Source organism: Leguminivora glycinivorella, chromosome 14, assembly GCF_023078275.1.
Source record: "Leguminivora glycinivorella isolate SPB_JAAS2020 chromosome 14, LegGlyc_1.1, whole genome shotgun sequence".
NCBI classification, from domain to species: Eukaryota; Metazoa; Arthropoda; class Insecta; order Lepidoptera; family Tortricidae; genus Leguminivora; species Leguminivora glycinivorella.
This window is the reverse complement of record NC_062984.1, coordinates 13,384,071-13,407,813: the sequence shown is the minus strand read 5'-3', so window position 1 is coordinate 13,407,813 and position 23,743 is coordinate 13,384,071. Positions and strand designations below refer to the sequence as shown.

At 37.2% G+C, this 23,743-nt stretch overlaps 1 protein-coding gene across 1 annotated transcript in view; it reads left to right on the top strand.

Moving 5' to 3' along the window:
* LOC125233252 overlaps positions 1-23,743 on the top strand; it is a 103,397-nt gene that overhangs the window by 24,403 nt on the left and 55,251 nt on the right. The window contains exons 9-20 of the mRNA XM_048139191.1: positions 341-442; positions 920-1,011; positions 2,488-2,605; positions 4,471-4,590; positions 6,021-6,119; positions 6,644-6,751; positions 7,374-7,469; positions 12,875-12,963; positions 16,466-16,589; positions 18,534-18,731; positions 20,014-20,073; positions 20,892-21,120. Coding sequence (XP_047995148.1) covers positions 341-442; positions 920-1,011; positions 2,488-2,605; positions 4,471-4,590; positions 6,021-6,119; positions 6,644-6,751; positions 7,374-7,469; positions 12,875-12,963; positions 16,466-16,589; positions 18,534-18,731; positions 20,014-20,073; positions 20,892-21,120 — 1,435 coding nt within the window. The remainder of the gene's footprint in view (positions 1-340; positions 443-919; positions 1,012-2,487; positions 2,606-4,470; positions 4,591-6,020; positions 6,120-6,643; positions 6,752-7,373; positions 7,470-12,874; positions 12,964-16,465; positions 16,590-18,533; positions 18,732-20,013; positions 20,074-20,891; positions 21,121-23,743) is intronic.

Genomic DNA, 23,743 nt, shown 5'->3' with positions numbered 1-23,743 from the left:
CAGTTGCGTTTCGATCGCTACGGTGCGTAAACGATTGTCACCTTCTCTAAATAGGTACCGATTGTACACAAAGTTTTTTACTGGACATGCCATCCTAAGTAATTCAACTCCACCATAAAAAGGCCTGTTACGCCTTGCTAAGATATTTGTTATGTCTTGTTTTATTATCCTTTTAACTGTTTGAAAATTTTAACCGAGCCGGTAGTACGATGCCGGTACCTATACGAAAATTTGTATTATTTATAAGACCGGTGGAATGAGCTGGATAATGCTTATTTATCGGACCATCGGTTAAAGGGTTATATAATGTATGCCTAAGAAGATGACTTTACTGTTTCAGGTGATAGTAATATTTGTTCTCGGGTTTTATCTGAGCTGTTTCTATACTGCCACTATGTGCAGCCATTTCATGCTTGCAGCGCAGAGGAGATGCAAATTCAAGGTGACTTATTAATGATTTGCAAAATGACATGTGAACATATTTAAGTCTAGTAATGGTCGTCGTCCTCCTTGCGTTATCCCGGCATTTCCCACGGCTCATGGGAGCCCGGGGTCCGCTTTGACAACTAATCCCAGGATTTGGCGTAGGCACTAGTTTTTACGATAGCGACTGCTATCTGACCATTCTGACCTTCCAACCCGAAGGGTAAACTAGACCTTATTGGAATTAGGCCCGTTTCCACACGATGTTTTCCTTTACCAAAAAGCGATTGGAAAGTCTAGTAATGTATTAACATTGACTATACTTAGTTAAAAAAAATGAAAAAAAAAAAATGAAAAAAGTTTATTATATAAATTAACAATTACAGAAAATCGCGACCCTGTGTCCTGAGCTAGGAAACCCTGTGTTACAGCATTAAAACATTGTTAAATAATATAAACTTTGCCATTCTGTGAAATTTCAATACATTTTTAACAGGAATCAATGAGGGAGCTTTTCTGCTTTCTATCAGTAAATCAAGTTAGCGAGAAAATCAAGTCTCGAGTGAGGAAGTTTTTCTGCGTACAATGGTAAGTGGTTTTTTCTTTTGGTGAATTAATATTTTAAAGTTTGACTTTCGCCGTGACGTCGTATTTCAGATTCGGCCATTAGCAGATTAAAAACTCGGCCGGTAAAGATTGTTGTAACTACATTCGTAGCATTACTGTAATGTGTACTTTCTTGTACTAAATTAAGATAAAGAATTGAATACATTTATATTATGAATTTGAAATAGTATTATTAGTACAGTTAACTACGGATCTACGGATTTGTTTGTGCAGTAGAGGGAGTCGTTAGTATTTAAATACGCTTGTAGACTTGCTTATTACTATACCTCTATACGTATGGTAATGATTATGTAAATTCAATTTACTTGCGACTTTGTTCAGGTTGTTATCCCAATTTCATCCCATTTCATTTTTTAAATTCAACCTGAACTAGAATATTTGATTTTATAAATTTGAAGTTTCAGGAGTCTGTTTTAGCTAATATTGCACCAATTTTAATAAACAAGTGAAAGAGCGTCACTAATAATAACGTCATGTCTTCTTAGATAATAGAAATACATATCCCTTCAGGTGGCGAAATCCGGGAGCCGACCGCACGTAAAGTGGCAGGTAACCGGGAGCCGGACTTGAAATAAAAAGCTGTTGAGTGGCAAGGATACCGATAAAATGACAGAAAAAGTTTACCCTTGAGTGGCGGGGCTCTCACGGGTGGTCATCGCGAATGTCACTTGTGTTACAAAAATTATAATTTCTCAAAAAGTGTAGGGATGTTGTGCATAAACCATGTATCACTGGATTCATTATGAAACGGCTAAAATCATTCCATAGCAAAAAAATATATTCCATTTATGTGAATTTTGCTAGACTCGATCAAATATCAGGTGGCTACGTTTTCCACTTCCATGTATTAAAGTAACTTTATTTAGGAAAACAAACAGTAAATTGTAATAAAAAGTTATTCAGGGACTTAAATATACATTTATTTACACTTATATCCCTTTTTTTAACATATTACAGTACAATTTTTGCAAAAAAGACGGTTTTTAAACACGTGTCTCAAATATGGCAGGCGGTTGGTCCAATCAAATTGGGTCATATTTCAAGCTGTTTTGAAGTTGAGGGTGTTGGACCTTTACTGAATGCCGTCCTTGTTTAGTGACGAATGGTTCGTGCAAGTGTGAGGAAGCTAGATACAGTTTTAGACGGTTTTATTTATATATTTAGGTACTATATCGTCGCACGGGGTCCGGGAGCCGGTCCCTGCCACTTATCGGCTTGTTTTTCCCAGAGTCCGGCTCCCGGCGCCTGCCACTTAACGGAATGTTTTATAAAACGACCGTGCCACTTATCCCCTATGCAACTTGTAGCTCCGCCACCTGAAGGGATATACGATGACATTTCCACATTTGCCTTGCAATCGCAAGTAAATAACGTCATTTAGTGCTAGCTTGATCTGCCAAAAGATGCTCGTATATTTATGAACAATGATGTCAACAGGTATTACAATAACGCTGTATGCGTGAAGGATCTATTCGAAGACATGTCCGCGAATATTCAGCAAGAAGTGTTGTCTATCGAGACTGTGGAGACATTACTTTCCTGTCCGCTGTTTCAGGTAAGTATTCTTGCTGGATTTAATTCTTACTGGGTGTTCCCAAAGTTTCGTATAACTACTGGTACAACTTAACACGTTGTTACTTTTATCAATAAGTGATGATTTTTAACGTGAAGTCTGGTTCAAGTATTTTCGAGTGGTGTTTTTTAGGGTTCCGTAGTCAACTAGGAACGTAGGAACCCTTATAGTTTCGCCATGTCTGTCTGTCCGTCCGTCCGTCCGTCCGTCCGTCCGCGGATAATTTCAGGGTGGCTAGCCGAATGGCACAATCGCTCACGAAACGCTCACGAAACGAAGCGCTAGTAGATATCTATCTCTATCGCGCTTGCGTATTGGCGCGACAGAGCCAGCGGCGTATCGCTTTCGTTTGGCGTCGGAGAAATACCATTCGGCTACGGGGCCAGTAACCGTTGGCACTAGGAAGCTAAAATTTGGTACCAATATGTATATCAATCACGCCAACAAAGTGCAAAAATAAAAAATGGAAAAAAATGTTTTATTAGGGTTTTTCCCCTCACTAGCTCGGAAACACGTGTTTTGTCCTTTAATACCAGCGGGTAAAAACGCATTTTATCCACTAGTGGGTAAAGTAATTTGACCTTGAATAAAGTCAAATTAACTGCTTTAAAATTGATAAAAGTAGGTGAATCTAGTAATAAAGATGATTTACCACCTGTGGAACTACTGGAAGCAGCGATAAACGCATTTTTTGCGTTGTAGTTTCCTTGCTATAGTGAGGGGAAAAGTTTTGTGTTACACTCGGGTGCAAATGTATTTTACTTCTCGTGTGTTCAAAAACTCGCAAGTTCAGGATTCTATTCTCGAACCACTCGCTTCGCTCGTGGTTCAACTATAGAATCCTTTCACTTGCTCGTTTTTCAATTCCACACTCGGCGTTAAAATACTACTTTGCCCCCTTGTATAACAAATAACTATTATTAGGGTACCCCCCCCTACATGTAAAGTGGGGGCTGATTTTTTTTTTCATTCCAACCCCAACGTGTGATATATTGTTGGATAGGTATTTAAAAATGAATAAGGGTTTACTAAGATCGTTTTTTAATAATATTAATATTTTCGGAAATAATGGCTCCTAAAGGAAAAAAAAGTGCGTCCCCCCCCTCTAACTTTTGAACCATTTATGTTTAAAAAATTTGAAAAAAATCACAAAAGTAGAACTTTATAAAGACTTTCTAGGAAAATTGTTTTGGACTTGATAGGTTGAGTAGTTTTTGAGAAAAATACGGAAAACTACGGAACCCTACACTGAGCGTGGCCCGACACGCTCTTGGCCGGTTTTTTCAATGTAATATGTGTTAGATGCAAAATTTTAGGTAAAACTCGCGGTACGCGCCCATGTGTCAGCGGTGCGCTGACTGACATGGGCTGACACATCATACTATTTTTGTGAACCGGCTTCGCTCGGTGCACACGCGATACGTTGCGGACTTCCTAACAAGCACGTAGAAAAAAAGTGTAAGGGCCTTAGACGGGTTATACAGAATCGAAATGAAAACTCTAGCGTTAAGACCGCGAGTTTATTCGATACCTAATTTGAGGATTAATGCAATGCAATGTATAAAGATTTCATACAGAGACGGTATGGTTCTGTTTCTTCTGTAAGTGATGCATGGAGTTTGACGACTTCACGATCACTACTAGAAAGAGGGAGTTGGGGACTCATGAGTAGGACGAATAGGCAATTTTTTTTTCAAGATTTAGGCCCGGTTGCATCAAACCGTCTGTCACCGTAAAACCGTTCCTTAAATTTTATTGTATGGGAAGTTCCATAGTCGTCTGCTGCGTGACGATGATGTGTCTTTCAAATGTGGTTGATGCAACTGGCCTACCCTACTGTTTTGTAGGACTGCAGCCGCGACCTGCTGCAAACGGTTGCGTCCAACAGCAGAACCATAGTATTGCCCGATGACGAGGTTGTTCAACACGCAGCGGATATTGGCCGCGATATGTATATCATACAAAAGGTCAGCTTGTCTTACTATTTCAATTATATTCTCGTAAGATCCGCGGCAATATTTCCTTCACATCACTTTATATCCATATTTTTAGTTTTTGTAGAAATTAAAACACCATAATATGCGCTGATTGTGCTCGTAAGTATATACAGAACAGAGTGATTCATGAGTCGTGAGCAGGAGTGAACAGGGTACTGGTGAGGGTCACACTGAGCAACTTTCATAATGGGGCAACACTAAATTGTGATTCTTTTTAGGGTTCCGTAGTCAACTAGGAACCCTTATAGTTTCGCCATGTCTGTCTGTCCGTCCGTCCGTCCGTCCGTCCGTCCGTCCGTCCGTCCGCGGATAATCTCAGTAACCGTTAGCACTAGAAAGCTGAAATTTAGTACCAATATGTATATCAATCACGCCAACAAAGTGCAAAAATAAAAAATGGAAAAAAATGTTTTATTAGGGTACCCCCCCTACATGTAAAGTTGGGGCTGATATTTTTTTTCATTCCAAGCCCAACGTGTGATATATTGTTGGATAGGTATTTAAAAATGAATAAGGGTTTACTAAGATCGTTTTTTGATAATATGAATATTTTCGTTAATAATCGCTCCTAAAGGAAAAAAAAGTGCGTCCCCCCCCCTCTAACTTTTGAACCATATGTTTAAAAAATATGAAAAAAATCACAAAAGTAGAACTTTATAAAGACTTTCTAGGAAAATTGTTTTGAACTTGATAGGTTCAGTAGTTTTTGAGAAAAATACGGAAAACTACGGAACCCTACACTGAGCGTGGCCCGACACGCTCTTGGCCGGTTTTTTTCTTAACTATGACTTAGATTGATAGTTAATCATCAATTAAGTCATAATTTGAACGTAATTGATAATTAGCTATCAATTAAGTACCGATCGATTAAGCCATAGTTAAGAAAAAAAGAATCACAATTCAGTGTTACCCCATTATGAAAGTTGCTCAGTGTGACCCTCCCCAGTACCCTGTTCACTCCTGCTCACTACTCATTAATCACCCTGTATATTTAAGTTAATGAGTAATAAGCCCAATTATTACTACCTACGATGTAACTTATCACAATTGAAATTCAATCTCAGGACTCCGAATTTAAATACACGCATTTTTTTTTAATTTATCATATGTACGTGTGTTTTTGTTTCATAAATATATCTAGATTCAAGGGCTCTAAGAAGGGTAAAGCTACGTTAAAGAAAACAGAGTTTTGATAAAATTTTCTGAAGGTAAATACTTAATAGGATATCATATTTTGAAAGGGACAGATATAAAACTCTAGGTAGGGAAAAATGTATTATAATATTTTAGGCCTAAGGAAACATTTGCCGAAAGAAGTGGCGAAACCTTTATTTTAAGAGGATATTATAGTAACCTAGACCTAAATGATCCGTCTCTAAGAAAATTGTTTATGTTTCTAGGGTTACTGCAATGTTGTTGATAACCAGGGAAAAGTATTAACATGCGTAGGCCCTGGAAGCCAATTTGGAATGATTGAAATGCTTTTTGGATTGCCGAAAGTAAGTAACATATTGTAACGTAAATTAAAGGAACTACCTACGTATTTCGTATCTATAAGTAATTTTTATAGCAGGCAGAAACGTCTGCAAGCTATAATACAATTTTAAGTAAGATTGAACCTGTGATCTTTTGCTACGACCGGTGTTTCAAATGAAGAATCCTGAAGAAGTTGTGAATTGTCCCGTTTTTTCTTTAATCAAAAACGTATTTTTAATTAATTTCCCAAAAAAACATGTTGCTTATTATTTCTAAGTCCTCCCCACAGACCACAACATAATAATATTAAACGGATTTTGGCCGTTGTATCGAAAGTCACTCAAAATAGGTTCCCAATCTGCACCGCAGGGATATCAGTGGACACGACGTATCTTACCTTTACGCAAATAAGTAAAATACCAAAATGGAACTCAGGACCATGAGCAAAACTGTCAAGGGACGTACTAACTTTCTCAATTTCCATAGTTCCATGTTCACATGACTCGATTTTGTCGTAGCTACATAAGTTAACCATTGTCGTGGGCAGGTATACACCGTGTTGACGTCAACTAACTGCATATTGCTGCACATGGAGTACAGTGCGCTGGTGCAGTGTTGGGGCACGTTTCCTGACATCAGCGCTCCGATTATGAAGGTGATTCATGTATAAGGCTGTGGATTGTTCGTGAGAGAGCGTAAAACGTAGGGTGGCCCTATTTAACGCAAGATTACGCAGATGTACTCGATAAAGTATAAAGTCGATTTTTTTTATTTTAAAATATGTACTCTGAAAATGAATTTCAGATTAATTTTGTAATTGCAACCCGCGCTGATTTTCAAGCGATTTTCCAATACGATGTATGAAATAGGCCATGTGTGATGCGGAGGGTGTTGGTTGTGGATGAATAGACTCTTGTAAATAGACCACGGCCATAGCTATGCCCCGTAACTGTGATGGATTTGTTTTTACGTTATGAATTTTAGGGAAGCTTTTGGTCAGGAATTTCTAATATTATTTTTGTATAAGAAGTGGAAAAAGCATGGGATACACTGAGAAACAAATGGCTAGGGTAGGCAGATATTTTTACTTAATCATTATTCAAATTTCAATTTGGTCCAATAATTGTTTTTTTGCCCCACTATGGACTGTCGAGTTGTTTGTTAAATAAATAATTATATGTACTATATATCCAATTATAAATTAAATCTATCAAATTTTCCTTTATATAAATAACGTCCTACTATTGACTAAATTATTTTACACATATATTTTCCAGGTTTTAGAGGATCCCGAAATCCGCAGCCAAGCAGTTCAGTACGAAAATGCTAAACCCATGGTCGGCCGCATAGACGTCAAAACAAATCGGATTGCGGTAAGATACTATTGTGTCCTGTGATATTGTTGTAGGTAGTACTCATAGGTACCGTGTATATCAAGAAGAAGATGTGGTTAGAAATATATTAGGGCATTGATTTGCAATGCAACACTTTAGGTCCTATTCTGTTCTAAACTCGACAGTTCAGTGTAATCCGTAAAGTTGGTACATTGAGTAATTACAGGTACAAATGAAGTGAAAAATCCTTTGCCATCGTACTTTGGCGTTGGACCTCCTGGCATCCTGCCTTATATATGCCGCAGACATTTAGTTACAGTTTCATATACATAAGTACAAAAAACTCATATAATTAAACCACCGCGCGAACCGAAGACAATCATTATTATAAAAAAAAACCGGTTACCTACCTAGTTCCTAAAATTAAATAAACTTTACCTCGTCTCAAAACGAAGATGCACTTTTGACGAATATTTGCGGCACTTTCCGCGGTTTAGATTCGAGCTAGCATTCACCGTTACCGGTATAAATCAAAGTCGGGCAGTTCTCCGATGTAGTTGGAGATTCTCGTACACATATTTCAAAATATTCGCTTTTACAGTAGTTTAAAGCATTTCCAGAAAGGAATTCCTCGCGAAAAGCGCGGCGTAGGTTAACTCTAAAGCTGCGTGTTCACTTAGTGTTCTGAACAGGGTGCGTAGCCGAATTGCACAAACGCTCACGAAACGCTCACGAAACGAAACGCTAGTAGATATCTATCTCTATCGCTCGTGCGTATTGGCGCGACAGAGCCAGACTAGCTTTCGCGGCGTTTCGTTTTCGTTTCGCGTCGGAGAAATGCCATTCGGCTACGGGGCCAGTTCTGCGAGCATCGGTTCGATCGTGCGCAGATGAAAACACTTGACTTCCATACATTTATCGGTGCACGAACGAACGAATGCTCACTCAGAACTGTTCAGAACACACGTAGAAGGTTTTTCACGTCCGATTTGCGCCCGATTGTATACGGTGACTACTTAGTACTAACCATCAGGCGTTGTTTGTTTTGAAACAAAGCAGAAAATAGCCGTCGTCAAAAAATGCTAGCGTTCTTAGATTCAATGATAGCAATTTTGAGAGAACTGCCGGTCGGTGCAAGCGTTACTTCGAAAATCAAAGTTCAATGAAAATATGACATTTAAGGTCAGTGCGGGCAAGACCGGCATAGTTTATATTTGAAATAAAGTTTGAGTGGATAAAACTCTATAATTAATGCAGTCTGGCGTAATGCGCATGGTCCTATGGGATAGCAAATATCATATTTTACAAAGCTTTTAAGTGATAAAAATCACATTTTTTAAGGCTCGGCGGGTTGACCGTTCTCCCGCGATGAGCACGGAAAGACCGTCTAGTGCTTGTTGTCGCGTAATTTCATATGAGACTAGGTTCCAAAATCATGATCATTGTTATTTTACGTAATAACGGGGCAGAGTGTGCTAGATAATTATTAAAATAACGTTGAAATTTTGAACATATAAGCATTTTTCTATTTATAAGGCAAGACCGGCATATGTCCCGTAGATGGGGTTCATAACCTTTTCTTTTCAGGTCCAGATATTGCATAATACTGTTTTTCCAACGAACACCTGCGAATACAATTTAGTCACGATATTACAGGCTCATATAAATCCAACTACTTATTCTGTTTTTGAAACTATGTTATTAAGAAAACGTAATAGGATATTAATATACGTGAATTAGTTTGGTAACATTTCTTAACAATGCTTGGTTTTGCTATAGTCACTACAGTATGAATGAATGCGTTTTTTTTTTCATCATACTCGCACACTAAATGTGATTTTGCACGCTGGCGGAGCGTGAGTTATAGAAAAATCGTTCTCCCGAGGGAGTTATGAAAATTCTAGTACCGTATTCAATTTTTTTTTATCTTTTTACATATTTTTATATTGCAAACATTGTGTGTAACTCGAGGAGTATGAATATTACAAACACGAGTCTTTAAATTGCTCTGGCATGCCGTCGCGATTTAACTTACTCTCGTTAGTAATATTCAAGTTCCTTCCCTTGATGCACAATTATTAAATGCTAAATAAAAAAATACTACCCACTATTTATCCATTACAGCCTTTGTTAAAATACGTCAAATTGGCATTGTTAATACCAAGTTATTTTTTTTACAAGGGCGTTTTAAAGTCGTTATTTAATCGCAAGTAGGCTTAGTTCGGTTCACCACTTATAATTCTTCACAACTATGTCATTTTTATTTAATACTTTCGAATGATATTAGTAACACCATACGAATAATTACCAAAACTGTATTTCGAAGTTAAAATCAAAAACAGTACAATTATCATAAGCCAAAAACGTACTTATATATTGATATTGTTTACACTCGACTTATCACTATCACTACATAGTATAAAACAAAGTCACTTTTTCTGTCCCTATGTCCCTATGTCCCTTTGTATGCTTAAATCTTTGAAACTACGCAACGGATTTTGATGCGGTTTTTTTTAATAGATAGAGTGATTCAAGAGGAAGGTTTATATGTATAATAACATCCATTAAATAGTGGAGAAGTACTGTTATTTTTGAGGTTTCTAATGTGATGTCGTAAATAATTACATGCGGGTAGATTATATTTATTTGTCTACCCCGAACATTTATATAAATTAATATCGGGTAGTTTTGTGTTGTTTACATGGGGTGACATTTTGCTGGGACGTCAGTCTTCCGCGACCACGGCCAGTGCAACCTGGCCGAAACGTTTCTCCACTATTTAATGGATGTTATTATACATATAAACCTTCCTCTTGAATCACTCTATCTATTAAAAAAAACCGCATCAAAATCCGTTGCGTAGTTTCAAAGATTTAAGCATACAAAGGGACATAGGGACATAGGGACAGAAAAAGTGACTTTGTTTTATACTATGTAGTGATAACATCCATTAAATAGTGGAGAAGTACTGTTATTTTTGAGGTTTCTAATGTGATGTCGTAAATAATTACATGCGGGTAGATTATATTTATTTGTCTACCCCGAACATTTATATAAATTAATATCGGGTAGTTTTGTGTTGTTTACATGGGGTGACATTTTGCTGGGACGTCAGTCTTCCGCGACCACGGCCAGTGCAACCTGGCCGAAACGTTGGGAAAAAAGGTAAAAATAATGTTAATTAATCGCATTCAACCTGTCTGTATGTGACTTTAAATATGTGTACAAAGCGCGAGAACTTAGTGTTATCTTGATAAGGGATAGGGATAGCGATAGGGATAGCGATAATCGTAAATTCGTAAATAAACTTAAAAATAAACTTATGCTTGAAGCGTATTACACTGTTGACGAATTTTTCAACGACGTGCACTCTTGAACTGGTTCACTATACCAACCATTTTGAATTATAAAATTGAAATGTATCTTCGACAGCATGTTTGCATTAACTATGTAAGTTATAAGTGCCGACTGTAGACACTTAATAACAAAAAATAATAAAGAAGAATGTATTTATATGTAATTTTGTTGACATGTAAAACTATGTTTGATAAAGGAATAAATGAATGAATGAATGAATGAATGATAGGGATAGCGATAGGGATAGCGATGTCACTACATAGTATAAAACAAAGTCGCTTTCTCTGTCCCTATGTCCCTTTGTATGCTTAAATCTTTGAAACTACGCAACGGATTTTGATGCGGTTTTTTTTAATAGATAGAGTGATTCAAGAGGAAGGTTTATATGTATAATAACATCCATTAAATAGTGGAGAAGTACTGTTATTTTTGAGGTTTCTAATGTGATGTCGTAAATAATTACATGCGGGTAAATTATATTTATTTGTCTACCCCGAACATTTATATAAATTAATATCGGGTAGTTTTGTGTTGTTTACATCTCCGGTGACATTTTGCTGGGACGTCAGTCTTCCGCGACCACGGCCAGTGCAACCTGGCCGAAACGTTGGGAAAAAAGGTAAAAATAATGTTAATTAATCGCTTTCCACCTGTATGTGACTTTAAATATGTGTACAAAGCGCGAGAACTTAGTGTTATCTTGATAAGGGATAGGGATAGCGATAGGGATAGCGATAGGGATAGCGATAGGGATAGCGATAGCCATAGCGTTAGCGATAGCGATAGGGATAGAGATAGGGATACGGATAGGGATACGGATACGGATACGGAAACGGATACGGATACGGATAATATGGGTATCGTTAGAGGGATACGGATAATCGGTCGGCGGTCTCTTACAATCAAAGTGCTCTAAGACGATCGTTGTTTGCTTGCTTGAAGATTACGTTTGCGATAAGTATAAGCAAAATGTAAAAAATTGTAAGGGATAATAGAAAAAAGTACTTTTTACCCACCGATCATATAGTGTCGAAATACGGGCTATGTGGGATGTTTATAAAGGTTTCCCCAGCGTATATAGAATTACCTACGCTGTGGTCGATGTGTAATATTTCTACAATCATTGCAAGCAAAAGTATTATGTGCAATCGAAATAATCGCAGATAAATATACCAGAGAAACCTAAGGATCCAAATGAAAATCTTAATGAATACTTTTATTACGCGGGCGAAGCCGCGGGTAAAAGCTAGTTTCCAATAAAGCCTAAAAAAGGTTGGCAACTCCTTGTTTATCATATGCCGGTCTTGCCTTTCTCTTTTATGCCGGACTTTCTGAGTAGGCACAATTTCTAAGTTACATATAATGACGGCCGGTCTGGCGCAGTCGGTAGTGACCCTGCCTGCTACGCCGCGGTCCCGGGTTCGAATCCCGGTAAGGGCATTTATTTGTGTGATGAGCACATATATTTGTTCCTGAGTCATGGATGTTTTCTATGTATATAAGTATGTATATATTATATACATCGTTGTTTGAGTACCCACAACACAAGCCTTCTTGAGCTTACCGTGGGCCTCAGTCAATCTGTGTAAGAATGTCCTATAATATTTATTTATTTATTTATATTTATTTATTTACATATTTCAGAACATAAAACAAGAAATTGAACGCGTTTTGAGTAGATTAATAGTACTAGTCAGAAAGAACGGTTATTAAATGACTACGTTACATATATGATATACAAATATTCCGACTGCTTCTATTTTATTTTAATTTTTTGCGGAACCATGTTGAACTCGATGCTCGAGTTCGAAACACGAATCAAGTTTATTGTTAACTATAGTGTTCGTCCTAGGGATATGTATTGAAGACCAATGGCTTAAGGATGAAAAACTGATATACCTTCGGAGGTGTGAGAGGCGTAGATATATAAACACAAAAGTTATAGTCAATAGACGGTCTTTACGGGTAGACGGTCTTCCCCACACTGACCTTACTTAACACACGGGTCTATCTAATCGCTATCAACTCAGCTTGGTGCGACTCAAGGCTCTTAAAAAACCTGTTACGAAAAGTTTTTATCCTTACAGCAAGAGATAAAGGAAAGTTTCGTCGCCTTAAACGGCCGCGAGGAGCGAGCCCACTACACGAAGACCTTCGAGAAGTTAGGCGTGATGAGGTAAATATTAAAAGGATGTCTCTGAAATTATGGTATAGTATTATAAACGTAGAACTTTGCAGCTCGGTTACTATGTTGATTTTAAATTGTAAGCTTCAAGCTAGCGACAGTGTGAAATTGATTGCATTTTCAGATCGCGTAACTCTATCGCGCTTTTACATTTTATCCGGCAGTGATTATTGCGTTTTATTCGCTATACGGGTCGTTTACCATTGGTTACGTTGGCTATGCAGTTATGCACCCAGATGAAGGGACTGTAATCGAGTTCACTAACATAGTATTCATATTAGCATTTTCACGTTTTGAACGACTATGAAAGCCGTTTTCAGCATTTAATTTTATAAATATCTTTTGAGCGATCATCTCATACGAATCGAAGTTTCACAAGCCTGCCCCTAGATTGATAGGTTTTTGAAAGAAAAATATGTTTTTAGGCTCGAAGTTTGTTATTTAACGACACTTCACTATAAATTACTCAGATGAAAAATGCGATGTTTTTATGAAATAATTTTCCAAGATGGTTCTGAATTTTTAGTGTCTGATGAGAGTGATGAGGTGGCGCTTATTAGTTAATGTACATTTAAACAGAGGTGCTCGAAATATGTCGTGGGTGCTATGAAATATGCCAATTGTACCTAAACATGGTTGATAATAAACTTTAACCGAATAAACCAAAAGTGCATTTAAAAAGAAATGTGTTCATATGAGTCTAACTAAAGGCAAGTCATACATGATATATTTTTTTGTAATTTCTTATTATATTTATACCATTCCACAGTCCTGAACTATTAGTTACCTTCGTTGTTAATATACTGTTTCAATAAACGAATTCTTTTCTTCCTTCCTTTACGGATATCTAGAAAAAAAAATGTAGAACATAAATATCAACAATGCGGTAACCAAGGACCATTTAATACTAGACTGATATAGCCCATACAAAAAAGCGTACCCCTGAAAAAAGCTTAGTTTTTGCTTTAAAACTAGATGGCGTTGTTTCGTAACCCGGGAGTGGAAAAAAACATATTTTCACACATATTTTTACTTGTTTTTATATTATACTATGAATAACTATCAGAAAACTTTATTTTAATATCAAAATATTGGCTCAAAACACAATTTTTACAAATTATATTTTTTGGTCGGCCTCGACGTAGTTGTGATCGCTTCGCTGGCTAAGTTTGTTCGCATGTTGTCTAATTATTGCCAAATAAAATGACTAGATGACGTTGGTGGACTAGGAAAATGTCACATCCGTTTCGTTGTTCATTAATATAATATACTTAGTGATAATAAACCTATATGTTGAGCTCAAATACGTTCAACAAAACGCAATCATTGTGCCAACAGATGTGACATCTGACATCCATGTCACATCACAAATGTCATTGTATGATTTATTAGGATTTATTGAATATTCATAATATATGGATATTAAATATTTTAGAATCGCAGCAGCAATGCGAGTAGAGATACAGAATTAATAACTGTATAAATTAATAATTGTATGACCAATGACCTCATACATAAAATTACCAGTTTAGGTGACAGAAGGCGAATCCAATTTGTAAACATTAAATGTGCTAAGGAAAAGAATCTTTCCGATTTTCAACGGGACACGGCTGAAGGGGCGAGCTGGTTTCGACTGCGCCCAATGCATCTCAATTGTCCAGAAAGTTCATTCGAAGATCATTTTGCTTATAATAATCTGAGTAATCACAGTGAATGGTTTGACAGTATTTCAGCTAACATTTAGAGAGACTTGCTAGCTTTGTCGGTCAGGTTTCGTCTTGGACACAACGCGGATAGTTAGGCCGCCAGGTGTGGCACTTTTTGGATTACGTTTTTATAATAAATTAATGATAGTTTGTATTGTTTTGGTAATATATTTTCTACTCATATACTACTCGTTTGGTACTCGTATAAACCTAAACTGAGATAATAAATGAATAAAAGGAAATAATTAGTAAAACTCTGACATAAGTAATAATTAATGAGACTAAATGCGTTTCCACATTATCCGATCCGATATCGGATGTAGGACTGATACCCCATACATTACAGGCGCTATCTTGGATTTTTTCCATTTAAATCCTTCCGACATCCGATATCGGATCGGATAATGTGAAAACGGACTAAGACAATAGATACCTTGTTAGTGTTATATACCTATGCCTATGTATATCCCACCAAAAACATTCTGTAAAAAATAGCCGTCTCGATGGAGCTGCTTGTTTATCTCTAAAAAGTAATGAAATCTACATAAAGTTCCTTACTGCGATTTCTTTATTATTATAGTTAACTAGCCTTTGCCCGCGGCTTCGCTCGCGTTAAATTCGAAAATCTCTCCACAAACTTCCATCCTCCATTCTAAGGAAGTGGGGGATATAAAAAGAGACAAAAAGTAGCCTATGTCACTTTCCATCCCTTCAACTATCTCCACTTAAAAAATCACGTCAATACGTCGCTCCGTTTTGCCGTGAAAGATGGACAAACAAACAGACACACACACTTTCCCATTTATAATATTAGTATGGATGTTGTGTGACTTGGCCGTTGAAGTGTAGCGGTGCTGGCGACAGATTGGTGCAATGGTGTCATGGAGCACCTGGTTATAAACTTCTTTATACCCTTGTGTATGAAGAAGTTTATAAGTTTCATATTCGATGGTCCGAGCTAAGGTTCGTAAAGCCATGAAGCCGAGCTGATAATCATTGTCGTTTGTCGCTAAACGCCGATCGAAACGCAGTCTGAAGTGGGTGATAAACGTACGATACGAGCAGGTATGCGTACTTATGGCTCGACGACCTTTTTCGATTGTGTGTCACCGTAAGTACGCGTAAAAACCGCTGCGCATAGTAGTCGTCCATCCAACGCGTACTTGCTCGTACGCCTATCACCCACTTGACGTCGCGCCAACACTTTATGGAAAAAGCGGGTTTTCGACATCTACCAATAAGAATTTAGACATTCAAAAATCTTCAATAATACTCAACTGTTTCGGTCGCACTCGTTCAAATATAGGATAGGATTGGTATGAGCGAGACGGTCAGGAGATTGATTGTCAACATGATATCTATCATAAACACCGTTCGAAATGGCCTCATTAAAATCTAAATTTTAAATATATTGAAAGTAATATTACTAATCATTGACGTCACGCTCAAAATGAAAGAGATAGAAAATTTGACAGTATGGTACTCTTTTGCATGATTGTCATAATTCAAAATAAGAACGATGGCTTGCGTTGTAAACAGGGACTGAAACATGACACGGGCCCCTAGCGTCATCTATATACTTTTCACTGTATCACTTGTAATGCCGTTGAACTACCGCGTGCGTATTTTAAAAAAAAACGACATTTTTATTCAAATGACACTCTTAGTGACATCTAGTGACATAGATTTACGGCTGCCAACGGGGTACGGTATTTAGTATGGACTCTGCTGGTCCTTTATAATCGTCCTTGCGGTAACAAAGTATAGCACAGGTTTTTTGCTCACAGGTTTATACGATTTATCATAATACCAGGAAGCATTACACCTTATGGGATGTTCTTGAAAGTCTGGTGCCTTCTCAGAGCGATACTGGCCATATATTATCTGATTACTGTACCGTATGGCATAGCGGTAAGTACAACTAAAGATGATAAACAAAATCTAAGATAAAATGGAACCATAATATAGCTAAAAGTTATGCTCGTTTATAGGTAGATGGCGCGCACCTTTAGTTGATGCTCGCGCTAAATAAATAACAATTATAACACATACTACTTAGAAGCCATGATTCAAATTGTAAAAACTGAAGTTCTCTATCTGTACCTATATCGATTCTCTTTGGTAGACTCATACAACATTGTATCACAGTCAAGTTGACAACCGAAGATTACTGCGTCTTTTTTATGTCGGCGGTGTAGGTATTTGGCCACCACATACTATCGTCTTTCAAGCGTCGGTGTCCAGTCAGCGATATGGAAAAAGACATCGGTATGCAATTGCCTTTTTAATGTCGCGTTGAGTACCTACGATACGTAGAGTTGCCGCGATGCTAACGCTCGGGAGACGGTAGTGTGGGGTGGCTAAGTATTGAGTTAGGGCTATGGAAAATTAGGTAGCTTTGGATTAGAGCCGACATTGCGCCGAGCATCAGCGGGCTTAGCACAACTTCATACTTCAAGTCGCGCTAGATGTATGGACTCGCGCGCGACAAGTCGACAACGCAAGCTATGCTAGCCCGCCAGCTATGGAGTTGGTACAACGCTCGGAAGACGATAACTTGTGGGGTAATGTTAATTAGATATGTCGTAGCATGCCGCTATTGCACCTACCTACTGGTGATTTCTAAACATTAATAGTTATTCTGCTTTACTTTAATTAGGTAAAATAACTAAATAAGCGCATTATTTTAATTTATTTAATGAACACGATGCAGTCACACAAGCAAGTACAAACGACATAAGTATCTTAATTCAATTATTTGTTATTTTCCCATTTGAGAAGTCCCACGGGACACATTAAACTCCAGAAAACAATTAGCTCTCGTAACATTGCTCAAATTATGAAAAAGTTACTAAATAAATTATCTCCAGTTTGGAAACAAGCAAAAAAAAAGTTCGTATATCAGTCTGTACATTCCAACTTTTTTATTGGATGGCATCCTCATGGAGTATACCAGCGGGTTCCAATCAAATTAAATTTGTTTACGAAAGCCTATATTTGGTAGAGCTTTTATACATACATGCGTCAAATATTTTCACAATGAATGCCTATTACAAAGGTTTTGCGGTAATCTTGTACAGAAAATTATCAAGTCGTCAAGAGAATGTAAGCTCATACTTTCTTTATGAGTCTATTTACTTAGTGTCCCGCTGCAGACCAAAAGTCTCCCTTTGTTTTCTTCAATAGACGCTGTCATCGATGTTTACCCATCTCTCTATCTCCTTATCAAAACTATTTTTATCATGCAATAAACATGCAGAAACCTCTGCGAAAGATACTTTTTTTTAAATTTGTAAAATTCATACCACCGGCTGAACTGAACATGTGTCCCTTTAAAACACCAGTCCAATTCCAATTCAAAGCTTAAGACATTAAGATAAAATTTATATGTAATCTCTTTGCACTCTTGTGGATAAAATGCTACCTAACTATAAAACTCCCGTGAGACTCATACATATTTAAAAATATTTTAAGCGGGTTACTCACGTATTAAGTCGATATAGCGTTCGACATGTTTCGGTCCAATTTCGGTACATGTCGAGAGCGCGACGCATACTCGCGCTCTCGACATGTAAAGGCGGGGTCGCTACTCTTGAGAAAGGTCCTCGAAATTGGACCGAAATATGTCGAACGCTATATCGACTTAATACGTGAGTAACCCGCTTAAAATATTTTTAAAATGCTACCTGTTTTCTAATAGCAAAGAGATCCTTTACCAGTTGGTGTGGTGTAAAAAATTGTTGTATCTAACTCTTTATCACTATGCCAGCACCCCAACATGCACTGTGTATGATGTTCCGTGATAAAAATTGTATAAGTAAGTAGGCACCTCTAGTATCCCATTCTTGTTTTCAGGTATCATACAGCAAATTTCGTGGCAATTTCATTTTTTACGAGGACCTTCTGCTGTACGTCGACATAATGATAATGGCGTATGTGGCGTATTACGACGAGCGATCGCTTTTAGTCACTCACCCGTTATATACGATATCACGATATCTCAAACATGGATTTGTTTTGGATATTTTCATCTGTTTTCCGCTATCCCGTTTTGTACGTTAATGAATATTTTATAATGTAGATGGGCCATTTTTTTCAAAGTTGTCCACTCCACTTTTTTGTATGGGTATTTTTTTACGCGATTCATACTTAGAATCGCAAGGTCTGTCGATCCTGATAGCAGAAAAAATCTTCCATACATTTTTCAAATTTTCCATTTGCCCTGTGTCAATCGATACTAACATATTGCATTTCATCTTGGGGTGGCACAGCTAAAACCACTCTATTAAACTTAGAAAGAGCCCAGCGAGCGGTGCTAAAAGTAGCTACTTCCCGACCTTTTTTATACCCTACAGATCTTCTTTATCAATCATGTCAAGTACTAACTGTTCGTCAATTGTTTATTTTAAGCGCAACATTAAAGCAGCATGGCCGAATATCCTTCAACACAGATTATAATAACAAAAGGCGGAAAGATATCGTTTGTAGTCAAACCGTACATAGAAAACACGTTTTCTCATCTAGATTTTTCGTCTTTCTGGGGCCATTTCTATACAACAGGTTAAATGCAAAATTAGACTTATGTCCACTTAGCTATGTTTGTTGTAAAAGTGCTCAACGACGAGTCCTGCAAAATATGACGTACGATGATACAGAAAAGTTACTTATGGTCGTTAAATAATTACCTATTGAATATACAATGAATATATATGTAATGTAATAGTTCGGAACCTACGAAAATAAGTCTTGTGTTTATTTTCTTATAATTTTTATTTTAGTGAATAATTAAAAATAAATCACTAATTTAGTCTTTCCTCTGCCAGAAACACAGGAACTATCCTAGCTCAGGCATTTGTATAAAACATCTCTTATATGTATAACAATTCTTAGCCTTTAAGAACAATCACTGTATAATTATGTTTTTATTAATAAATTATTTGTATTTGTATTCCTTTACCGCCATACAAAATGTATGAAAAAATGGTAACGGAATGCAAAAAAAACCTTGGGACACTTTTCCTTCCAATTAGGATTGAAAGAGCTCGCGATTTTGAGTTTAAACCTAAAAAATATTTCCAAATCCAAAAAAAATGGGCGGGAGGCATTTTTTTCAAAGCTGTCCCCCAGCTTTGAAAAAAATGGTCCAGATAAATCCTATGAATTAACTTTCTATGTATCGTTTTAAGACATAATATTTAGTATTAAGTATAATATAACTTACTTAGTAGTTTGTACGGAATCCTCGATGGAAGAGCACAACATGCTCTTGTCCGTTTCTTTTAATTATATTATATTTATTTTGAAACAAATATTAATGTTTTTTGTATTTTTCCAGGTAAGCCTTATAAATGACCAAGCGGATTTAGATTTATATCGTTTGAACAAGTTGTTTCAGGTATGATTACAGACCTATTTATTTATTTATATGTATACATAATATATGTGTCCAAAATATACCTACTTGGGAAAATCTTAATAAGAAAATATTTTAGCAAGATAGCGTATATGGCTAACCCCGAAATCACGAAATAATATGGCTATTTCATTTTGACTGTGAGTAATGTACATTGTGTTTAGTACATATGTTTTAACTGTGATCGCTCAAATAGTACATGTGAACGTTTGTCAAATTACATTTTCGCTATTTCCGGGAGAGTAGGTCCTGTATGTCTTACAGGTATATTTTGATACAGTTTTGTACGCCTTTACAGACATTTTGTGACGATTTGAGTAACAGGTATCACATTGTCGCTGGCCATAAGGACGAAATTTGCTCAAACGAATAACCTGTTAGAGCGTCCTTTTACTTGTGCGACAATGTAGTGCCTTTTGCTTGAAAACGATACATATGCTCTTTTGACAAACTAATAAAGTACAGCGGGGCAATTAAAACTGGGGGACAATTTTCAACTACTCAATTATTTCCATGTTTTACAATGTATGCATTATTAAATAGAGAGAACAGATCATATAATGGCACAGTATAATAAAGAGTACTATCGTGCGCGTTCACCTACACGAGCTTAGACTGTGTGCTAGGAACGCGCCTTTTTCATATATTTGATCGCCAGTGTCCGAGGTGTGATAATGGCACGCGTGTCTAGTGGATACATATGGAGCTCAAGTTAATAGTGTAAAACATGGAAAAAAGTCGATCAGTTGAAAATTGCCCCCAGTTCTAATTGACGCGCTGTACCTTAATTACAATTTCAGCTAACCAGAATAGTGGCCGCGGTGAATTACTGGGAAGAAGACATCATGCAAACGAGCCAATTGATATTCTTACTAAAATTCTTGCCAGCAGCATTGACTATCGTGAACTTTGCTTCTGCGTTTTCTTTCATCTCGTTTTGTAGGCCCTATCTACCGAATGGGACCGACATTATCATGGCTAACTGTTCAAGGGTTATTGTTATGCATGGGACGAATCATAATATTGGAGGTAAGTGAGGATGGGTGAATCAACTTTTTCTTTTCTTTTGCATAATTTCAGTAGCATAATTATGCATAAAACCAGCGTGACTCAGGGGACCGTAAAAAAAAATATGAGGAATACTCAAATATACCTAGTATGGTGACGGGTTAAGAATTTCGCCACCTCTTTTCCCCCGTGATTGTCATAGCCTCATCCTGCCCACCATATACAGTTTGAGCCATTGAAATTTAAATAGGGTAGTTTTCCTTTGTAACACGATTTAAGTAAAACATACAAAAATGGTATTTTTTTGCCTATCCAGGCTTTTAATTTATAATTTTCTAAAAATGGAATATGTCCTTTTTAAATAAATCACATTGGGTAGGATGAGGAGGTACTATCAACTATGCGGTACAGGTTCCATTGCGGTGTAGGCAAGGGGCTAGTAAGCTGCCATTGCAAAATCACAATTTCGTTTTTCTTCAACCCCTTTATTGCTAAAGGTGGCATTAAAACTTCATGTGCTCTGACTACCCCTGTAGGTTTGTTCAAACCAGAATCGATAGCACGGTCGCGCGATAAACGATAAAACATTAAGCCGTCCCTATCGCACTTATGAATAGAAGTACGAAAGGGACGACCTGCGTTAGCCGAATGCACAAACGCTCACGAAACGCTCACGAAACGAAACGCTCGTAGATATCTATCTCTATCGCTCTTGCGTATTGGCGCGACAGAGCCAGACTACCTTTCGCGGCGTTTCGTTTTCGTTTCGCGTCGTAGAAATGCCATAATTCCGTTAACTTTAAGGGAAGATTATTTAGTACATTAAACAATCAATTTCTTTAAGGGCCACTTGCACCGACGAAAATGGTGGGTTAACCCGAGGGTTAACCTACCATTTTATATGGAATTTGACAAATGACAAAGTGAAAATGACAGAAGTGGGCCTAAGAAACTAGCCTCTTAACTTTTACGCTTATCGAATTATGAAAAAAAAAAAAATGACTGAACACGTGTGCGGCATCCCTTACCACTCAAAATCAAAATCAAAATAATTTATTCAGCAAATAGGCCACAGGGGCACTTTTACATGTCACATGTAAATATTTAAAATTGAATTGAAATTACAATTGATACTATTATATACTCGTACTAATTCTAAGTTCTAACTAAAGTTAACTCTATACTTTCTCATGTTATTTGGTTTGGATGTGCCGTCAAACACTTGACAATGACTTTAATGTTATGATTAAGGTCCTCTCACACTAATTAATCCACTTATTATGTATAGAAACAAAAAAAAACGAATTTAATAAAAAGCGATATACAGGGTGGTTCCTGATGATGAACGTTGCGCTTGCGTGTCGAATTTAACGGAAAACAAAAAAACACGGTGTATACGACTATACCTGAATATACACGTAACATATCTCTTTAGATACTTCGAGATAGAGAAATTCCCCTTTGAATTGCTAACTTCCAAGTACCAGGCCCCGTAGCCGAATGGCATTTCTCCGACGCCAAACGAAAGCGATACGCCGCTGGCTCTGTCGCGCCAATACGCAAGCGCGATAGAGATAGATATCTACTAGCGCTTCGTTTCGTGAGCGTTTCGTGAGCGATTGTGCCATTCGGCTAGCCACCCAGGTCATTAGTCTGCCTCGCTCGTTTTAGCTGTGCTGTAGCTGAACTAAGTAGTTAACAACTTGTCGGTATCGAATTCATTGCTGCGAAGCTATTCCCGGACTGATTCCTCGACTCGATGAGTGGTTTTGTCGATACATCTGAACTTTATACTATACCCGCATATTTTATAGAATAGAATTCATTTATTTAACGTCACAACATAGTAAACACAAAAAGAAGGCATGCATACAAAACATACAATGAACGCTAAATAGGACCCTTACTCAGCAGTCAGCATAATGCCGCGGCAACCCGCAGCGCTGGTTTTCTGTGAGGACCTGACTACATCTAAGTTAAGTGGCGGCGCCAACGACACATAAAACAATTAAGAAAAAAAAAGAAATAAAATAACATAAATACATTTTATAAATTAAATTAAATTGTGTTATGTTATTTTATTCGTTCTTTTTTTTTGTAATGGCTATTATGTGTGTTTTTTTTATATTTGATTGATTTTGTATGTTTTTCTTATAATTGACAACATTTCATATTTTTGAGTACAACTTTTTATTGTTTGATTTGAAAGAACTCAATACTAAAAGATACACGTATTTTTTTATTTTTCCAAAAACTGCTATTTTAATGAGAAAATCCCTTCTTATTACTACTTCGAGCAGAAAGAGCGTAAGTTACAAACGTCAAGACAACAGCTTCGTGACGTCACAATGTGTTAGACTTATATTGACCGGGATATAGACCGTGATTACCTTTTTGATTTTTGTCGAGCTCCCGATATTTCGACGCAGTTGCATGCATCATGATCACGGAAAACTGACGAAGGCGGGTGGATGTTAATAGTAAGGCGGCGGAATTGAAAAAAGTCGTCTAGTTTTAAAGTTGATGTGACTGGAGAGTATACTGCTGACAAGTGGTATCGTTGTGATCGGTAGACTTTACTGAGTACGAAATAATGACTTGTCACATTCTCAGACTGTGGGGGGGTTAACTATGACGTCACAAA